The 22,160-nt window shown below is 31.8% G+C and overlaps 1 protein-coding gene across 1 annotated transcript in view; it reads left to right on the forward strand.

The window, feature by feature from the left end:
• The window catches only part of LOC129216740 (uncharacterized), an 83,538-nt gene that overhangs the window by 37,883 nt on the left and 23,495 nt on the right, over window positions 1-22,160 (forward strand). The window contains exons 5-12 of the mRNA XM_054850956.1: window positions 3,359-3,506; window positions 8,677-8,871; window positions 11,342-11,479; window positions 13,826-13,985; window positions 17,357-17,439; window positions 18,308-18,499; window positions 19,794-19,955; window positions 21,702-21,980. Of these exons, the coding sequence (XP_054706931.1) occupies window positions 3,359-3,506; window positions 8,677-8,871; window positions 11,342-11,479; window positions 13,826-13,985; window positions 17,357-17,439; window positions 18,308-18,499; window positions 19,794-19,955; window positions 21,702-21,980 (1,357 nt within the window). The remainder of the gene's footprint in view (window positions 1-3,358; window positions 3,507-8,676; window positions 8,872-11,341; window positions 11,480-13,825; window positions 13,986-17,356; window positions 17,440-18,307; window positions 18,500-19,793; window positions 19,956-21,701; window positions 21,981-22,160) is intronic.

The following is a 22,160-nucleotide window of genomic DNA, read 5'->3' on the forward strand; positions in this document are numbered from 1 at the left end:
CTACGTTTCTTCAGTTTTATGGTGCAAACATGTTTATTTGAATAACGCTAAATAAAAGCATTTTTTTTAGTGGTTATTAGTAGTAACTGATATTATCGTTACATTATACAGGTAATCAGTAGTATGTACTTACTGATCTATACCAGGCCATAACCATTGTCCGGAGAATGGAACATAAATGAATCGCCGCCAAAACTTGAACAAAGACGCATAAACGGTTTTCGCAATTTCTTTTTAGCTCAACTAAGCGCAAGCAGTAACGCCCCGATGGGAGGTCATTGTGTGACCTCTCAAAAATTTCCTTAATTTGGCAAATTTAGAGAAAATATTGCATTTTTTAAAATGATTCCTAGTCGCTTTTTATTAGTTGTAGGTATGCGTGCCAGGTCGTATTTTATCTTTCGGCAAAATTTGGGAATTACCGTCTCTCGTCCTTGAGCGTAAGAGATACTTTTAAAAGGGGGAGATACTTGGGGAAAATAATCATACTTTATTTGAAATAAAGTCGACGAAAACTTTTTGTTTGAAATCTTTGATTCTTCATATCCGTGTTCTAGAAACAATAAAACAAAATTATTTTTTGCTAATGTACACTTAAAGAAGATAACATACGAGTAAACACAAGTAATGCTTGGCAGACGATAATTAAACGTGTAGCAACAGAACGATTCTGTTCCATTTGTTTTGTTTTGTCGCAGACGATATTTTTCACAATTTTTTATATATACTAAGCTGCTGCACTTTTAGTAGTTCGATGAGAGCCATTGTTAACACACGAAGCATTTCTTTCATCTAAATATTCATGGATATTTATTGCTTTATTGCAAAGTGTGGAACATTAAGCGGTTTGTCGTAGTTTTAAAAATGCCTACAGAAACTTCCAGTTGCCAAGTGACAATGTAGGAACAATAAAGAGTTTTCAACAATGCAGTTTAAGCAATCAAAACATATGCCTTGTCGACTATTCATTGTCAGTATTTGAATTTTGAGTAAATGTATTTGATTTTCACGATTCTGAACATGTTGTGGCTTCCTCCAACAACAACAAATTGACTGTCATCAGCCAAGGAATTTGATTTCCTAAAAATTAATTTTCATCTGAAAACTTCTGTGTCTGCACCCCCCCCCCCTTCGTCCGCGATTTTGAGGAATTCCAATTAAGAAGAAACATGACAGAAGATTTAGTAGATGCGCAAAAAAAAAAAAAAAAAAAAAAAAAAAAATCTACTGAAGTTTTTTTTTATATTTAGTGTTTTTAAAAAGGTAAAGCACAAAAATGAGTTCGTTGTAGCAAGGACTGTTTAAATCAGCAAGTATATCTAGTATCTGAGGAGGTACGTAAATGTGTTTTGGATTAAATTTATATTAAGTGGATGTAGGTCGATACCATATTTAAATTATGTCCTCTTTAATAATAAATTTATAACCAACATATGTATATTTATTAATTTATTTTTATATTGGCATAAAAACATTTGTGTAAAAAATAAATTTTTATTTTATTTTTGAATGACATTTCATTTATTTATATTAAATTTATATCAAGTGTATACACGGTATTATTTATTTTTTAAAATAAAATATATTATTCACATTGCAATAAATATACTTCGTAATGACATATCTACTCCGTATTATGTTGAATTTGTAATTATTGGTCATTCAATAGTACATTGTGCAGTTACTGCTGATTGCCATTAAAAGTGCATGAAAATTACTACTGCGAAGAGCAGGTAAACGGCAGTATCTGCTTTAGTTAAAATTTTGATTTCAAAATCAAAATGAAACAAACTGCCCAAAAAATACATCGATATAAACATATAGAATAGCCTAAAATCAAATTTCAATATTTTATTGATATTTGTGGGAAATCAAAAACGCGTTTCTTCAAATATCTCAAAAACACATTTTTGTAGATACTGCCGTTTACCTGCACACGGCAGTATAGCCTACTAAGGCTCTTGCGCCAAAAAACTCATTCAATCAACTTACCAGTAAAACTGTTAAGTTGCCAGATCAAGTTCAGCTTTGTCACAATAAAGCCTTTCCCTGCATGTTAAACATTACAAAAACATATTATAAATTATCATGCCGTGGCGCGAGTTTCATTCTCGAAGCACACGGATTACTCAATCATCGGCTATTATTTATATGAGCATTAAATACTGTCAAAAATTTTAAAAATATCATTATTAGCTTTGTCTTACAACATTGCTTTCGATTTATTACCGTTTTTACTCCTGCTGAAGAAGGACATGCCTTTCGGGCATTACATTCACAAATTCAAACTAATCAAGTTTTGTGTTTGTATATTAAGCAGTTTCATTAAAATAGATTTTGTATAATTTTTCTAAAAATGCGAAATACAATGATTGCTAGGAAGAAGGTTAAATCTTTTAAAATCTGACGGTAGTAAGCTCAATGGAGTATGTGGACCGAAATTTTCAATGTTTTTGAATTAGACCCTTTCCTTTCTTATGAATCAGGAGATAAAATTTTGTACATTGTGCCAAAGACAAAATCCCCGTCCAAAGGCACCCATATAGGAAGGGTAAAGGGGAGGCTCAAGTCCCCTCTTTGAAGTTTGAACTTCCTTGCTTTTGCTACTTTTTCTTTGCAAAAATGTGAAAATATTTATTCTCCAGCCATTAATGAATAAGTTATTTAATGACTTTAATCTGTCCTGAAATCTGATTCCATTTAGAAAATACACTCTTAACCCATGGGGAAAATATTTGAGCCCCCTTACAACTTTGCATATGGGCGCCCTTGTCCCCATCGCCTGCATTTCAAAATATCATGCATTTTACAATTGCTTGAGGGACTTGTGAAGGATATATCATATGAGGCAGTGAGAAGCAAAGGGAGGTAAGTGAACATTCTCAAGTTTTGAGTAAAACGTATTTGAAAATAACATCCTAGGTAGGCTTTCATTGAAATTTTTTTCTAAATCATGCTGTACAACAGCACATACCAGTTCTACTAGTACCATCTCTTGCCCCGAGGCAGAGGAGAGTTTCACCTACCATGTGTACTGGTTATCTCCAAATTTTTAATTTTTCCACTTACATCCCTTTGCTCCTCGCTGCCTCATATATGATATGAGTACTTCAAACAATTTTGAAAAAACATTATATTATTCCGTTTAAAATTATAAAGAGTATTAGAGATGTATGATAATTAGAAAACAGGAAGAAAAACAAAGTTGTAATTTCCTGATTTTTCTCTTGTTCTTTCATCAAACCTGTATTAGTTAAAACTTATACTTCTATCCCCATCCCTAATTTTTTGTGCTTTTTTTGTTAAAATTTTATTTTATTACTATTTTTTTCTGATTGGTTTAAAATTTATTCAATAGAGAAAGGGCATTCGAAATAGAAGCAGAAAGAGAGAAAAGCCTTTTGAATTCTAGAATAAAACAGCTAGAAAAAGAATTAGCATTAAAAGAAGCAAGTGAAGAAGAAATTAAACTGAAGTTACTAGAAACATTAAAGGCAATGCAAAAGGTAACTTTTTGTAAATCTTGTTCTTATATTTTAGTTTCCAAAAATTGTTTTAAATCCTTGATTTCTCTGGTGAGGAAATTTAACTTGTGAAAGTAAATTTACTTAGTTAATAACTTTCATGCTTTACAATATCTTTTTTTTTTTTTTTTTGTATTTTTCAATACTTGCTTCATTCCAGTATAAAAGTGGTTAAATAGTTAATAAAGTTTAGTTGTTCAGGTTGAAAGTTTCATTGTTCTTCGTTAAATTTCATTTTGTTGCAAGCTTTTAAATTGCTCTTCTATTGAAAAATAATTAAAAATATATACATTATTTGTTCTCTGTTATGATTATTTATTATATTTTTTGTAATTTTACCCTACAATGCATGCTTTTGATAAGTCACTATTTCATATTTTCCCTGAAAAAAGTTGAAGCTTTTTTGTTTAGAATAAATGACAAATGCATTAGGCAAGTCTCTATTGTACATATGAAACAATTTCATTCACAAAGGACTTACAAAGTATTTTTTTAAAATTGTCTTATCTCCAAAAACATGAGATGCAGTGATTGCTAGTGACAAAAAAAAAAAAAAAAAAAAAAAAAACCCTTTAAAATAAACACCTACTCTTTGTGTTTATGTACCATCATTATGTGCAGAGCATGGTTTATGGCTTTTGGCTTTTGATTGTCTTTGATGGTGAAATCAAGTCGAAATGTTTTGTCTAATGAAGAGCAAGTCATATATTCCTAAGTTTTGCAAGTTCTTTGGCTGTCATAAAGGGAATTCGTTCTTGTGAATGTTTTAAATATATTGATGGGGAAATAAAAAAAGTAATTTTTTGTAGTAATGATGTGGAAAAATTCATCTCTGGTTGGTGAATAAAATGGCTTTGATGTGCATCATGATTAAAAATGTCAGTGAGGTTCGACACTACCATTGCTCAATGACTTTTGTCTATGGTTTAACTACAAAGATGATAGAAGTTTGATACAGGTTAAACATATTTAAACACATACCTCCATAAAAATGATTTCAGATTTTATTTTTATTTTCTAAATTTCTTTTGCATTTAAATGTATGTATAGTTTGGTTCTAGTAACTTTAAGTAAGACTTTGGGAGAGCTCATTTCTTTTGGGGAGGTGGAGAAACATTGAAAGCGGGAAGTGTCCTAAGCACATAGTTATGTAGGGTTTCCACCACAATAGAGCTGGGATTGTAGTTCAACTCCATGCCGACAACACTTTTCTCTCTCAATAACAGAGGATTTTTTCAAGTTCATGTCTCAAGCGACTATATTAACTGCAGTGGATAATTAACATATTCAAGTTTTTTTTTTTTTTTTTTGTAAACTGTTACATACTAATAAATTTAGAGATTCTCTCTTTTCCTATCATCACAAAACTAGTCTCATACAAGAACCAATGATTGAAGGCTAATTATAACTGCAAAGTTACTACACACTTAGTATATTTGAATATTTTATTATTTTCCTACTCAAATTTATTGCAATCAATTGCTTATACTAAATAGAAAAAAATCTGTGTGCATATCATATTTATTAGTAGTGGTACCCGCACGGCTTTGCCCGTAGTAGAACATTAAAAGGTCTTTTGGTTCGCCTGCACATTTACAAATAATGTATGGTGAATTTATTGCCAATTGGCCTGCCCATGTTACGGTTCCATGTCATGATAACTTGGTAATTTACTCGTCCATCTTATGATAATTCTGCTCTCGAAAATGTTCTTAAAATTGGAATAGAAAAAGAACAAAATCGAATTTTCGATAAATCCCTTTGAGGTGCACACCCCCATACTACAAACTAACTTTGTGCCAAATTTCATGAAAATCGGCTGAACGGTCTAGGCACTATGCGCGTCACAGAGATCCAGACATTCTGACAGACAGAGATCCAGACTTTCAGTTTTATTATTAGTAAAAATTATTTTTTGTTGTACTTATCTCATTGCTTAAGATAAAATTTAATACCAAAATGCTTTACTTATCATTCTCATTTATATATGATATTTTGTAAGCAGTTGTTCTTAAGAAATTGCTCATCCATCCAATATTTTCATTTTCTTAAATTCAAGTTTTAAGGTCTAAGAAAATTAATGGTGGAATTGGAAGAAATAGCTGATAGAATTTAATAAATACAGTAAAATCTCGCTATAATGATTTTTTGGGGATCAAAGAAATATATTGTTGTAGAGGGATATATTGTTATATCGAGGGCCTATATATTTTGATAATACAATAGTTTTTTTTTTATTTAAATGTTATAGTATATGCATTACCTAGGTATAAATATTTTTATGTATAGTATATTTGTAATACATTTATTGGCAAGGTGTTAATTATGATTAAATATTACTATCAATTGAAATAAATTCCGAAAATAAGCTCGTAAACATGCCTTAAATCCGTTTTTATTGGAAAAAATCCATATTTTTTTGTTTGTTTGGCCGTTTTTTTGACTGTTAAGTCAACCAACAAGGTATACATTGAGTCCAAAGCACGAAAATGATCCTCGTTTGTGGATGGAAGACTTGAAAAAAATGTCCGCAGAGATTTGACTGATTGAAGTGCTTCCTGGGTCGACAATAAGGATTGTGATGGACTCGTATTATCATCATCATCTTCCTCCTCATCGTCTTCTTCTCCACTATGTTCCATCTCACCAGTAATTTCTGAGAGAATTTCTTCATCAGTAACTCCTGCGAAAGCGGTAAGATCATCATCCGCTGTCAAATAATCCTCTACGTTCACTCCATATTTTTTGCCCGTTTTTTCCTCGAGTTGGGACACAGATGTTTGGAGATTCAAAACTATTTCCTGATCGTATAAAATATCACAGTCTGAGGAATTTTCATCACAATCAGATAACATTTTATCTTCTACGACACCTAAACCGGCCTTTTTCCAACAATTCAGAATGGTTTTCTCTGTTACTGCCCACCAACTTCCAGCAATAAAGTCACATGCGTCCTTAACATTTACAGCTTTAAAAGGGTCTTCCACTATATTTTCAATCCCCAGAAGGATCGATTCTACCAAACGTTTCCTATAGTATCCTTTAAAACATTTAATTATGCCCATGTCGAGTGGCTACAATATGGAAGTGCTGTTGGTTGGGAAAAAAAACAATTTCAACGCATTGTAGTTTTGGAATTGAGGTGTGAGCGGAGCAATTATCAATCAACAATGCAATTTTTTTCTTCCTCTTCTTCATTTCCTTATCTAACTTCAGCAACCATTCAGAAAAAATTTATACGTCATCCAAGCCTTTTTATTGGTTTTATATTCCACAGGAAGACTTCTCACAGTCTTGAAACACCTTGGCTTCAAAGATTTGCCGATAACAAGAGGTTGAATTTTATGTGTTCCTGTACTATTGGCAAACAGAAGAACAGTCAATCTTTGTTTTGATTTCTTCCAGCCGTGACACTTTTCACGCTTAAACGCCAATGTTCTATCAGGGAGGAGTTGAAAAAACAGCCTAGCTTCATCAGCGTTATAAATGTCTTACGGTGCATACTTTTGAAGAATATCTTTCATCTTCTCTTGTCTCCAGGCATTTGCCTCATTCATCGGAGCAGATTTTTTCTCTCCGTGAATTTCCTGGAAAGTGATTCCGTGGCGATCCAGAAAACGCATTAGCCAACCATTGCTAGCTTTCGTTCCCTAGCATTGCTGCATATTTCCGTGCTTGTGCACATAACAATAACAAGGGTCCATTTATTGGGATATTTGTTGCCCTCATCTCTTGAAACGACTTCAGGACGGCAGCATCAATGTTTTCATTAGCCGTGACTTTTAGTTGTTTTCACTTGGGATTAACTGAATTTGATCTCACAGCATCTTCAATATGTTTCCTCTTCTTGAGGAACATTGCAACTGTAGACTGAGATAATCCATATTTCTTAGCTGCATCAACCTGCTTCATTCCATCATCAATATCGCTGATGACGTTGAGTTTATCTTGAAATGAAATTTGCTTTCTCCCTGCCATCTAGGGAAAAATACACTAGTGAATAAAATCAAATCTTTCGTTTTCGTCGATCATGTGACAGTGATGACGCAATCAGATGGGAATGTTACACCTTTTCGGATCATCTTCATTTGCCACTCACTCAAAATGAACATTTTCTGTTTTTTTACTTGGCAAGCATTTTTAGAAGTTTAGTTTCCCTCTCCATGTGCATGTTTTCTTTTCCCAAAAAAGGAAAAAAAAACTGTGTTGTTTAAACAAAATAAAAGAACAATCTCGGGGGGGGGGGGGGGGGAGGAAGGACGGTTTCATCTCTTTATTCCTTTGGTCTAGACGCCTTTTGATACAAGGGCGCCTTTTCTTTTTGTTCATATGTGTTGCAAAAGAAATTTATACGATTGTACTGCTTTTTTATTTATTTTGGAAGGTGCATTTTTGTTTTAACTTGTAAAAATAAACTATCTCCAGCGCGACGCCATTTTGGAAACGCATTGTTTAAAACGTAGCGCGAAACTTAGAGCTAACCATTTTTAAAGAAAAAATAAAGTTTTAAGTTTTTTTTTTTTTTTTTGAAAATGGGAGGGGTTACTTTCAGGATTTTACTGTACTTGAAAACAAAATTATCGTAATAAAGAGGGGTTGAAAACTTAAAAAAACATCGCTTTACAGGGGTTTATTGCTGTAGAGAATATTGCAATATTGAGAGGAGGATAACATTAATTCCTATGCGAGTTCACCGGGACCACGAAATATTACCGTTGTAAAGGGATTTATCGTTGTATCGGATAACGTTGTAGCGAGATTTTACTGTATTGATTTAATAAGGGATGAATTTGTCAAAAATTAGTGTGGAGGGACGGGAGTTGGAGATAAATGTCCAAGGGTGCTTCCAAAACTGATGATGGCCAAAGCAAATATATATACTGTATATTTTTTGCACTCTTTTTCTCATGGTTCAAATATTTGAATCCTTTTTAGTCAGTTTACCATAATAAGTTTACTTCTTTCAATGTCTGAATATTTAAGAATGCATATATGTTTTATGCAAAAACATGAAACTTTTCCAATTTAGTCATCATGCCAAACACTGATCATTGGTGATTTTAGTAAATTTTCTGTAAGAAAGACATTTTATGATGTACTAATTTTTATTTGTCATTTTTGTTGTTTAAGTAAATGTTTTTGATGATTTTAGCTTGAAGAAAATTTTGAAATTTTAAATGAGAGACTGAAGGAAGAGCTTGGGAAAAACAAAAAAACTGTAAAAAACAGACTTTATTTTGCCAAGGATTTAAAAGAAAAAGATGATGTGATAAAAGAATTGGAAGAAAATATGTACATTCTGAAGAAAAAAATGGAAGAAATGGAAACAGAAATAGATTCTTATAAAGTAAGGAAAATTTAATGTATTCAATTGTGAGTAAAAAAGTTCTAAGATCTTCCTTTCTTTTATATTTAGTAGAATATTTAAATTTTTACCTGGGTGACAAAGGGCACTTAGTCACAAAAACAAAATTATGTAGGGGATGAGTTTAAGGTTTTTCTTTTGTGATGATTTGTATTACTGGATTGTTATTCAAAGGCTTATAAAATGAAAATTTGTGTGTCAAAATCTTACTTCTAATGTCTCTAAATAGAGTATAAACAATTGAACGAGATTAAACTTAAATCTTGATTCGAAAATAAAAGCACATAGTGCCCTTTATCACTCTCTAACAGAAATATAAAATGCTTTCAATCTTAATGAATATGTTATAAAATCTTATTAGGTGTTATATTTTGTGTTATTAATCTTTTTTTTTCTTTTTTGCAAATTAAGTGAAATCTTGTTACAACTAATACCATTACACCAAAATATCTGTTTTAACGAATTAAATTTTCAGTTCTGACTTATATCTATTATATCACTTGAATTCAATGACAACAGAATTCTCGGGTGATAAAGAAATAGTTTTTGGTGGGGCACCAGAGAGCAAATCCTGATCCTATCCAATTTTTCATAATAAAGCTCTCATGAGGTTCTTTCAAAATGTTTTTTAGGATCTATTAAAGCCAATTAATATACGAGGGCATTTCGAAAAGTAAAGATACACCGTACGCCAGAGGAAAAGTTTTGGCGAGCAAGTTGGTAACACAGGTGTTAACCTTGAACCTTTAGCTTTCTCCTCGTGGTCGTTCGGCATTGCAATGTTGATTCTGGTTGGAGTAGGTCGTGTTTAAAACGGCTGCGCCGATTCAGAATTCCACCAGATGCGAAGTGCGCTCCGTCATACGTTTTCTTCATGCAAAAGGTCATCAACCAGCGGTTATGCTCAAAGAAATTGTTTCTGTTTATGGGGACGTTATGAATTGACAAAATGTCACAAAATGGTGTCGCCATTTCTTTGAAGGTAGGACCCATATTCATGACGAACAAAGAACAGGTCCGCTGTCTGTGATCTTTTATGCTCGGACTTTGAACACAGCGAATTCCTTTATCCGAAGTTACATCTTGGTGGAAAATCATTTCATGACGATGATGAGATTAAAGATAAAGTTGAAATGTGGTTCCAAACACAGCCGGCAAACTTCAATGACTGTGGAGTACAAAAGATCGTACCCTGACTTAGCAAATGTTTGGATAATGGGATAATTATGTCAAAAAAATAATAAATAATCCAGTTAATAAGAAGTAACTGACATTTTATAAATAAAATTTTTTTAAAGGAATGCGAGCCATTGTATCTTTATTTTTGAAACACTCTCGCACTTTAAAGTATAGAAATATTATGTTGTTAAGTTACTTCGATTTTAAACATAAAATATATTTTTCAACATTTTAAGCCAATTAAATTTTACATTCCGTATAATTTCACCCAAAAGTGCTATATTAACACCCAGTGTTAATTAGAAATTGTTATAGTGTGTTGTAACACCAGGACTAAGTTATTAAACAAACCTATAACTTCCATTGAGTTTTAATGAATCAATTTTATCTTTTTTTTGCATGGATATTTCCATTGATAATATAGTTTTGCTGAGAAAGTACTATATGTTTTTTTTTTAATTTTTCCTTTCTTAGAAGCTGAAAGAGATATCCATAGTTTCACAATTAGCTCCTTTTGATTGAAATGACTCATCTAGGTATCTTGTTAAAAAATCATTTTTTACAGTGTTAATTACTTCTTCTATCAAAGAAGAATTAATGGAAGAACCACAATATTATGCATATCCTTCAACTCTAGACCTGTGTGTTAAGGGAGTCAAATGTATTCTTTTGCACTGACACCAGTTCCAATATTGTTTTTACAACAAACATTTGTTAAGTGCTTTTATTCAAATATGCTTTGTGTATTTTTTTTTTAAATTATAGTTTAAAAATTTTAATTTATGTTGGAGAAGAGTGCATAAAACTTTTTAATGGAATAGCTAAATTAATTTGATTATTTTGGGAGGGACTTATGCCCCCTCCTCTTCCTTTCCAAAATTTGCTTTTGTTAAAATGTAAGTACATTTCCGTTTTAATCATTAATGTGGCAAGCACTATGCTCTGTTAGTGATGAAGTTCAAACATATTTCTATGATAATACACAAAATTAATTATGCAGGCAAGTGCAGTTCATGCATACGTTTTTATCATTTGGTGTATAAAAGCACAAATTTTTATAAGCAAGATTTTGTCTTGCTGAAGTTTTAACTTGCTTAATAATTTCAAATTAAATTAAACTAGAAGACATGTGATAATTTGTGATTACATTTTTTTTTCTGCTGTATGTTAATTGAATGTTCTTGATGGATGATTCATGTAATTTCGATGTAACGATTTTTTTAAATCAACTTTTAGCGTATGGTATTGATGTAGTTATTTGTTTTTTATTTAGCTGAAAATATCAACACACCAAACAAAAATTAGAGCTCTGCAAGAATCACATGACAGCACTCAGGGGTATTTTAGGCAACATCTTAAAAACTACACCGCATTGAATGCTGAAAAAGAAAAACTGGATTTATTACTCAAAGTAAGAACCTGTTGTGTCTCATTCATTTAAAAATAAAACAATAATGCTTTAGAAAAAATAACTCTTGTACTTTTATTAAGTACAAATGTCATGGAAAATTTTATATTTGTTGCACACATTGAATGCATGAACATTTCTTTTTTGTTAAAGCTTTTCAATTGTAACACAATTTTTCATAAAAAATCGCGTGTAATTTATGATTTTTAACATGGTGACTCCAAACTACGCAATAATTTGCAGCATGTGAGCTTAGCTGATTGAATTGATTACAAATCAGCTCATAGTTACTGGATTCTGCGTTCTTGTACAGATTCGAGTGCACATGTAGAACATAGACATTTTTTGTGGTATTTAATTTCTGGGAAGAAATCAGTAAATTAATACTGGTTCAGAAGTACACTGTTCTTAGCCAAGTTGATATGATACAAATTTTTCTTAGCTTGACTATTAATGCGTTAGGCATTATTTTGGATCTTTGACTCTTGTGGAAGTAATGAAATTTAGGCTGCATTTTGAAAAATTGGATCCCAGGATTCTCTATACCTTCACCTGAGAAATAAAGATTCTTCTGAAAGTAACCAAAACTAGAAATGCCAAAGGCATAAATTTGGAGAAAATCTGAAATCACTTTTTAAATGTATCACTTAAATCTCAATCTCACTTTGTTATTGTGTATTTAAAATTCATCCAAATGCACACTTTTTCATGTTATTCATTGAGATTTTATCTCTCACTCAAACTTCTGGCCTAAAGTTCTGTCCATTATTTATCTTTGAAGATATTTTCTAACACTATGTCTTAATAGTAAGAATATATAGGCTTGGAGTTTATTGCCAGGACAGAATTTAGATGAATCGAGAGTTTCAGACTCAAATTAGGTCCTAAGGGGTATATCACAAACTTTGCTATTTTATTAGGGTAATTAATAAGCGAATAGGTTTCTAAAAGAGTTGTAAACTGTACTGGGTTGCAACTAAGAGTGGATGTACGCAATGGAGGGAGCAATTACAATATCGCAATGGGAAAAGCTTGAGACAAAGATTTTCCACCCCTGTCACATGACTAGTTTGGGAGCCTGATTCCTGCTTTTTGGCATGCAATCGTCGTTTGTCATTAGAAATTTATTTGACAATGATGCTAATCACCAAGTCAGTGCTATAAACTTTGTTTGGATCAGTTGCATTATGGATTAGTACTAAAAGTCTGTCACCTTGGACATACCAGTTTTTTTTTTTAAATATGCATTTTTTGAATGTAAATGTTTCAGACTTAAAAATCCATTCATCAAATTAAATATTTGTTTTTCCCATTCAGTAAACAATTTTTATTGGAAAACTTACACTAAAATTTTTGCAGAAATGTTGAAAGTATTTTTTTAACATCCCAATCTATTTTTGTAGTGGTGTGCAGTATTTTAATGATAACAGGTGTATTTTATTGAAAAAAGTGATATAATAAGCATTTTTTGCACTTGAATATTTAATATTTGCACATAAAATAAGTACGCAAAAGTTAAAGTATGAAATATAAGTAACTGAGAAAATAATTTAATTCTTATTCCTAATATTGTGTATTTGCTTTTGACAGAAATTCTTATTTCTTGGCACGAACATACTATCCAGTCAACCATGAACCCAAAGTCTGTGTACTAATATTTTTTCGGTTTCTCAATGAAACTATTACTGTCCAAAATTTGCCTTCTGCACCATCAATTATAAAAAATACATTCCAAAACTTGAAAAACACACTTTAGAAAATTTTCAGTATAGACTTGCTTTTTGTACTGATTCCAAAAGTGGACAACAGAAGCAGCTTAAAGCTTTCATTAAAATGTAAAATTATTGATAAGCTAAAGAAAGTAAGACTAAAATTTCCATCAATCATGATTTAAAAGTTTCCCAAACTTTCATTACTCATTTAGGAAACATTTCAGGTACAGATTTTTGACTATTTTAGGGCCATGTCCTCATCATACGTCATGTAGCACGACATTTTTGACGAAAATCAGAGAATCACAAGGATGCGCAAGGGGTGTTTTACACCCCATATAAGGAATTCCAGAAACCGCTGTAGGATGCACACAGTAAACATACCACCCATTAGCAAGTGACCTTCAACCCAGCTACACAGAGTTTGATCCATTTTCAAATAAGGGAACTTAAAAAGTTTGAATAATAAAGTTCTGTGGGGTGTCAAACACCCCCTTGCGCGTCCTCGCGAATTAAGTTTCCACATGAGCTATTTTTGAAAGAACTGGGCTAAATTTGCCTCCCTTAATATGCAAGTTATTAAAACTTTTGATCAAGATTTTTATTGTCATCTTCTAAAACACCTTGTCTGTTTCAGAAAAAAGATGAAGACATGAGAACTCTAAATGGAAAGTTAGTGAATATCATAAATGAAAAAGAAGCATCCTTGCAGAAGCTACTCTTTGTTGAGAATCAGAGACAAGCTTTGGATTCAAAGTGTAATTCTCTAAAAGCTCAGTCATCTAAATTAGAGAAAGGTAAGTCGATAGATTGTATAAGTTAATTTTTTTGAAATGATTTTTGTCAAACCATTGGAGTATAAAATTTAATAATGTTTAAATTCATTGTTTTAAAACATTTTGCTTAAAAAAAAATCTTTTATATGATTTCATTTTAAGGAAAACACAGATGATAATTGTGGCAGTTTTAGAGATTTTGCATTGAAGATAAAAATAACAAAAATTGATTACTCTAATTTGATTGTATGATTAAAAATTGCAAATTTTTTTAGCATAGTATTCTTACTTTATGATCACCTTAATATACAGTTAAGTAGTGGGATTTGGTAACAGTTTGTGTTAAAATATATTTCTCTTCCAAAATTTTGATCTGTATACTTATACTTCTTTCTAATTTTATGCTAACATAGGTTTTTAAAAAGCACATTTGAGGCTGTAAGAAATGAAGTATGTAAGTGCCAAAATTAATAATTTGGAGATAACCAGTACAAATGGTAGATGAACCTCTACTTTCTTTTAGGGCAAGAGATAGTATTAATGTCCTTATATAGTATTAGTCCCCCCCCCCATACAGCTTGATATAGAAATACTTTTCAAAGTCTACCTAGGACCAGAACTTTAAACGTGTTTTTCCCAAAACTTGAAACCTTTGCTTCTCACTGCCTCATTTGAAGTATAATTAGACATAAAGCATTTCACTCCTATTTAAAAATATTAATAAATGCTGTGGTATTTATATTTGTTAAATTTTGTGTAAAATTAAATCATTAAATACCTTAACTGTCTAAAAAGCGATGGGAGGCAAAAGTTTCTGAAATGGTAGAAAGAAAGAATTAGGAACAGTTAGCTTTGTGTGCCATGCTTGGAAGCAGCATCGCAAGAAATCTGTTTCTGACTGTAATGATGAAAACAGAGCTCAATGTGAGGGAAATAGAATCCCAAACTGTCTCACAATTTGTAATTCACAAAAGTTATAAACCATTTTATAGACATGTCCATACCAGAAGTCATCAGTTATCGCTAGATTTATACTAATGTGTTCCTGTATGAGGAGACTGATGCTTGACTCTAACATACGGCGAAACATTGCTACATGTCAGTTTTGGAATGTGTACATAATGGCTCAGCTGTGATGCAAAATAAAAGAGCTAATAATGTACCTTAATTAAATATTGTACTTACTGTAGACTGGCTTGAAGAACATAATCAAGGTATGCATTTCCAATACAAATCAGTATGTGCATTTGTTAATTATGAAATTTGTCCTCATTATTAACCCTTCCCATTAAACCAACTTTCAGATTTTAAAGTATCTGCTTGTCAGTTAAATTGCAATTGTAAAATTGTTCTTCATATAGGAAATTTTAATTTTAAAATTGCCGCTTGATTGGTATGTTCTTCATGCAGTCTTATCCTGTCCAGCTATAAGTTTAAAAATATTTTTCTGGTAACATTTTCAAGTGAGAACTAGTTGTTTTTTTCATATTATGGGCAGGAGTGCCCCCCGTCCTCAATAGGGCAATCAGGCACCCGCTGAAATTCTACAAAGTACTACTCCCAAACAACAGTCCCCCTTCAAAATGAGATTAGAAACCCTTAAAACCTACCCCCTAAAAAATTTCAATGGCACAGTCTCTCCCATCACCCCCCCCCCCCCAGTGGGCATTTCTGTTCTTGGTGTCTATTTAAACAATGGTTTTCACTACACTCATGTTTTAGCTTAATATTCACTCTATAATTTTAATAATGTATGCTTTTGCTTCACTTTTTGTGTGCTGAAATAAGATGTATATATTTTGTTATTTTACGTCCCTCACTTTGTTGCACTATATTATTTTTTTCTATAGTATACTAAGCACTTCATTTGCACTCAGCTTAAAAAAGGAAACACGGTAAGAACTATTTTCTTATGCATTGAGAATAATTGTAGTTTTTTACTTGATTTTTCACTAGAAAACATTATTTTCAGTAAAGCCTTAAGTGCATCTTAATGTAACTTTTGAAACAATAAATAGTTTGAGATCTATATTATCTATTTTCAACTTACAAATTTCTGCATTTATGTTAATAATAAGGCGATTTTGCTTCTTAAATCTTTAAGTAGTTTTACTGCTGAGGCAACTGTTGCTATAGAAATTAGGAGATGCTGCTGCATACAACATAAAAAAAAAAAGCATAACTAAGGTGAATTTGCCTCCCCAAAAAGTTATTAGCCGGAGCAAGTGCTCTGTCTTGCTTCCCCCTAGATCCAACACTGGGATATAAATGACCCACATCAGAAAACTAATAGGTATTCAGATCCATTTTCATTTACAATCACGTTTTGCTTAAAATTGTATTGGGTTACAAAAAACCATTATTTTGGTGACTTCTTTATGTACGCCATTCTCCAAAATATTCGGTTCCTTATATTAAAAATAGTGCAAATTTAATGTACATTGGTTTTCAACCACTACTTCGTTTAAAAAAAAAAGTTTGCTTTTTAAGTAAAAGCTGGCTAAATACTGTAAACTGACCTCTTTTTAATCCAACAAAAATTTGTTTTCCATGTCTCACCCAATAGAAAGAGATGACTTTCTCCTAGCATTTTTTCCCAAATACTGCATTACCCAAATTGCTGTCATGAAATCTAAGCAAAGTATCTGTTTAGCATAACCACAAACAAAATGTTTAGGCAGAAAATAAAATTGAAAGAAAAACATGAATAATTGTAATGAAAACTTAAACTTCATTATTATTATTATTATTGTTATTAATGTTTTTGATGAAGTTATATTTATTCTAGAGTATAAATTAAAATGAAGGAAAGACTACGTAGAAAGTTGACTTATGATATGCATTGCATGGCTACTTTGCTCTTTGTATTCAGTTTCTTATTAATAGTTTGATGCTACTAATTCTAACTTTTGTACTACCAAAACTGATACGATTCTTATAATAAAAAAACCTAAACTAAATACCGCTGCAGGATTTAGTAATGAGCGAACAGTTTGCAAAAAAAAAAAAAAAAAAAAACCCTACAAAACATGTTTTGAGTAACTCTTGCCATTTAGTCCAATGAGTCTGTGCTTTTGATATGAAAGTGTTTGGAATTATGCCTTAAATAATCTGTTACTGTTATTTTACTGATAAAAATTTCAAATTATTTAATGTGATAGTATGAAAATTTAAGGCATTGTTTATGTGTAGGTCAAACTAAGTTAAAATTTCTTAAATAAATGTTTATACCATCACTATATTTAAAAGCATTCTTTCAAACTTCACTATTTTTTTTAAATTATTATTATTATTATTATTGTGTTGTAAGCTCACAATCTTGTTTTCTATGTTGACTATATCAAAAAAATTCATAAAATTGAACTTTTTATTTCTTTATGATATATTTGTAGAGATATTGAAATTAAGAAAAGAACAGTCTCTTCATCAATCAGAAGTTTCCAACTTAGTGCGAGAAAAAGAGCTATTGGCTAAAGTATGATTGAACTTTATTCCATTTTGTGGTTGTGAACTGAAATAATGTTTTGCTTAGGTGATTTAAGAAAATGAATGGTTTTAAAATTTAAGTTACTTGGCATCAAAAATTTTGCGAAGTAATGTGACATTTTTGTGTGTGCAATTATTTGTATATTATCGAACGAGAAAGTTCAACTATATCAGGGTCATTCCACAATATTTGGCTGTTAAATATCCCATGACTGATACTAAATCTGCACAGCCGAATACCGTGGAATGACCCTCAGAAATGAATAAGTTATGACATAGATTCATTAGAACAATGGTGGTCAACCGCCAAATTTTTATTTTGTGCAATTTTGTTTATTTTCATTGGTGAGTCAATCAATCTCTTGTATCAATCATTTTCCCTTCCTTTGATAATTTTCAGAATCCCTCTCTCCTTTCCATTTTGTTCCTCCCAGAGGTGGCTAGTGGGGCTTATATGTGCGGGGGCAAAATTATATTAGGATGTTAAAGACTATTATAGGCTATCTTGAGTGACTACTTGTTCCTGTGTTGTCATAGTTGTTGTTCCGGTGCGTATTCTTTTCTTGCGAAGGAAGGGAATATGCCCTTTGAGTTTAACTTGATTGTAAATATCTTTCTGAATAGTTTTTTTTTCTCTTTAATACTTTTAAAACTTTTTATCCAGCTGTACATATTTTATTACATGTTTTTTTTTAAACAAATCAAGTACTTTTATAACTATATTGTGATCCTAATATGTGATCCTTAGACAAAAATGAACTTTTTAGGAACTCAAATTGTGTTCCACAATAGACACACAATTTACAACTTAATGGCTTGATAAAAACAGGTTATGCAAATTGTTTTGTTTTCAACAGAATGTTATGAAGATGGAAGAGTTAACTGAGAAGTATAAAAATGAGTTCAAAATCAATGAAAATGAGAGAGTGACTCTACACAAAGAAGTGAAAAATTTACAGATGCAAGTTGAAAAGCAGAATAAAGTTATTAGTGTCTTGGAGTCGATGAAATCTCAGTTGCTTAAGGACATAGGAGACTTAACCAAGAAGGTAATATTTGATACTAAATTTATTTGTGCATCTGAAATACTTTATGTAGAATATAAAGTTATACATTAGACATGCAGGGGTGCATTTACACTCAGTTTAACTAGGCACTTGCTTGCAATGACAAAAATTGAGTTAATTTGATGTTCAGATTTAGAAAAAGGAATCGGAAAACTCGGTTCTTTTAAGTAGCATGAAATACAGGCCCAGATCTGCGTATCCGCAGTGCAGCGGGCCCATGTCCTTAAAGGGCCCAATGGCCCAAGAAATTGGGGAAAAAGGGAAAAAAAAAAAACTAACACTAAGTTATTAACGTTGCAAATATACACTGCTGGCCTCTATGAAGGGGCCCTACAGATTTTGTTGCAGGAGGATCCAAAATTTATAGATCCGGACCTGATGAAATTAATGGGGAAAATGGTATTACAACAAATCCATACCTGCTTATAGTATAAACACAAGACCTGACTATGACTTTTGAGAACACTTGGAACTAACTTTATTTTTGCGCCCCCCCCTAGATTACACTATAGAGTGAAAGTAATAAAATAGTTTTACACACTTGTATATTACCTCAAGATGACAGCATAAAAAAAAATCTGTTATCTAACTTTCATTTTTTTTTTTTTTGGTACAGTATGTAGTTTTAAGTAAATATAGCAGAGTGACTTAGAGATTTGGCAGTTTAAAAATTTTAAGAACTTTTTTTTAAGATTTAGTATTTATATCTTACTATAGTGCAATGTGAAATTACTCTAAACTTTCAAAACATTAGCTAGATTTAGTGTCCTCTAAAAGTTGGTGCCCTGGGCCCGTGTCCCATGTGCCCATGCCTTAATATGGCAATGTATACATACATATATATATAGCTCAATGCTATAAAACTGAAAGAGGTGGCAATAAATGATATGCAGGTGACTAGTTCTGTGTTAAATTTCAAAAAAAAAAAAAAAAAAAAAAATCATGAATCTATAAAAGGAATGAAGGGGGGGGGGGGGGAGTCAACAGCATTAAAAAATTATTTCTTAAAAATGTGTGTTTGTGTGTGGGGGGGGGATTCTACAAATTCAAAAGAAATTATTCTTTGGAAAACTTTTGAGTACAGACTGCTTTGGTTAGTTTATGAAAATACTGTTGATAAAATGTTTTAGACCCTATAAATATAATACAGAATTTAAATGTTGTGTTTGCATCTAAATTTCTCTCCAAATATTTTGCTAATATTTTTAAGCTTTTGAATGTACTATTTAGTTTTAAGTGTAAAAAACATAAGTGATTTAATTTTATTTTGTAACAGATTGAGAAAATGAATGATGATATTTGTAAATATGAAGACCAAGAAAAAGATATGAAAATAAAGATTGCTGTTTTAAATAACAAACTTTCACAGCAATTGGATGTAGCAGATGCTGCAATATTAGACAGAAAAATTTATTGCCAGCAATACAAAGAAGCAAAGGTGAGTGTCGCAAATGTGTTGTCTGTAATTTTATTTCCTGCATTGATCCTAAATAAGGAGGCACAGTGGCAGATTTGCAAGTTTGGGGGCCTTCTTCAATGCATTTTTTTTTATTTTTTAATGTTTGCTTCATATGTTTTATTTGTTTGCTTATACATTAAGTATATAACATGCATATTGCATAAAAATTTAATATACATGCAGCAATTATTTTTTGAGCACTATGCCATGATTAAATGATAAATTGGCTTCTGAGAACCAGAACCTAAAAACTTCATTTGCAAACCCAATAGGCACCAAACTCATAGCTTTCGGTTTGACATTGGCCAGTTAAAGACCTCCATGCATACTAATGCTCATTGATGCATGTTGAGTCTGTTGTGGTCACAAAGACCTCTAATTTCCCAAAACAAATTAGTACCTCTGGGGGCACTGGATAAGAGGTTATTCGGCTCCTGGTCTAAATCAAAAATATGAAAACATTGATAGATGGTAATTCCGTCTATTGATTTGGTTCTTGGCTAAGTTAGACTTTCACCTTAGAAGTGCAGGTTAAAATGAAAGCCACACGTTTCTGCTTCTACAATAGTTGAGGCAAACCTAACCCGACAGCATTGTGAAGGCGACACAGATCTTAATCATAGCATTTTGACGCTGCCAGATTAGATTTACTCCAACCAAAGGGTAGTGACATGTGGTACTTGAGTTTGGTATCCCAAGTAAGTAATGGTAACTATCAGTACACTCATGATTTGAAATACTTAAAATTTATCATTAATGAAGGGTAATTAAAACTGAATCATGTTGTTGGTTCGGGTGAAAAAATATTAGTATTCTTGATACGTATTTTTTGTAATAGGTTAAATTTTTAACCTGTGCCAATAATAAGATTTCACATGATTTTTATACCAATTATGCGAAATATATGTATGCTTTTCAGAAATAAAAAATCCCTTAACGTAACAACAGCAGGGAGCAGACAATGTGCTAAAAAAATTTGGTCTGCTGTCTGTTATCAACATATCAAATAAATATGTACTTTAAAATATAGGTGTAATATTTTTTTTAAGTGCAAAAAATAATGAAGAATTTATGTGCTGATTTGCCTTGCAAAAAAAAAAAAGATAAATAACCTTGCTTTCATGTAAATACTTTAGCGCCGTGATCAATCATCGGCCTGATCGATAAGGCATCGGACACGTAGGCAGAGGTGTCCTGGATTCAATGACAGCTGGTCAAAGATCCTCTATGTTCATTAAAAGTGACTGGGGCACTTCAAATGTGTCATGGTCACAAAGTTCTCCAAGTTCCAATTTCAGATCAATGCCTCTGAGGGTGCGGGATCAGGGATTGCTCGCTTTCTAGTTTGGATCAAAAAACAGAGCTGTCTTCAGGGCCCCATCTAATTGGTTAAATCATGTATATTGGTAGGTACAGGAAACCCTAGAGTGTGTAATTAAATGTAGATAATTTAAAGGAAAACTCTTTTAAAATGAAAAGTGCCAAAGACTGCAAAATAGTGAAATTCTCAGTCATATTTATTTAAATTTTGTTTTCAGTTATATTTCAAGCAATCGCTCACATTTTCTCTCTTATCCATGAGGTAGGCTTTTATAGTCTGGTTTTGAGTTTGTTTGAAAGCCATGGTTTCTTCACAAATCTTTGTACTTGATTATAGAAAGTAAAATAACCAAAAGCTATTACAAAACTAAAACTCTAATTATGTAGTTGTTTTTTTATTCTTAGGAAAATCAAGATCTCTTGAAAGAAAAGAGTGATATATTAACTAATTATGTGGATGAATTAAAGGAATCATTAGACCAATGCAATGATGAAGTAAATGATTGGAAGAACAGGTGGAAAAGTTTAGATTTATCTCAGAAGAAATTGCTGACAAAATTAACCAAAGAAGGGCAGAAGTATGCTTCACTCAAAGGTGAAAATCATTGCATGGAGCAGAAAGCTCATTTTTACTTGCAGTCGATTGCTGCACAAGAAAAGGATATAGAAACTTTGACTGTAAAAGTTTGTCATGTTAGTATTTGCTTTTCAAATTATTTTGTATTTGGCTATGTATAATCTTGTTTTTTGCAGCTATCAATTGGTATGAAATGATAATTCATTGGTGTTGTAGTTAATAGATGTTTTTGCTCTTTGTGTGGCTTAAACATTTTAACACGAGAAACACGGAAGGGGCTTGTATGT

Source organism: Uloborus diversus, chromosome 2 (assembly GCF_026930045.1).
Source record: "Uloborus diversus isolate 005 chromosome 2, Udiv.v.3.1, whole genome shotgun sequence".
Classification (NCBI taxonomy): domain Eukaryota; kingdom Metazoa; phylum Arthropoda; class Arachnida; order Araneae; family Uloboridae; genus Uloborus; species Uloborus diversus.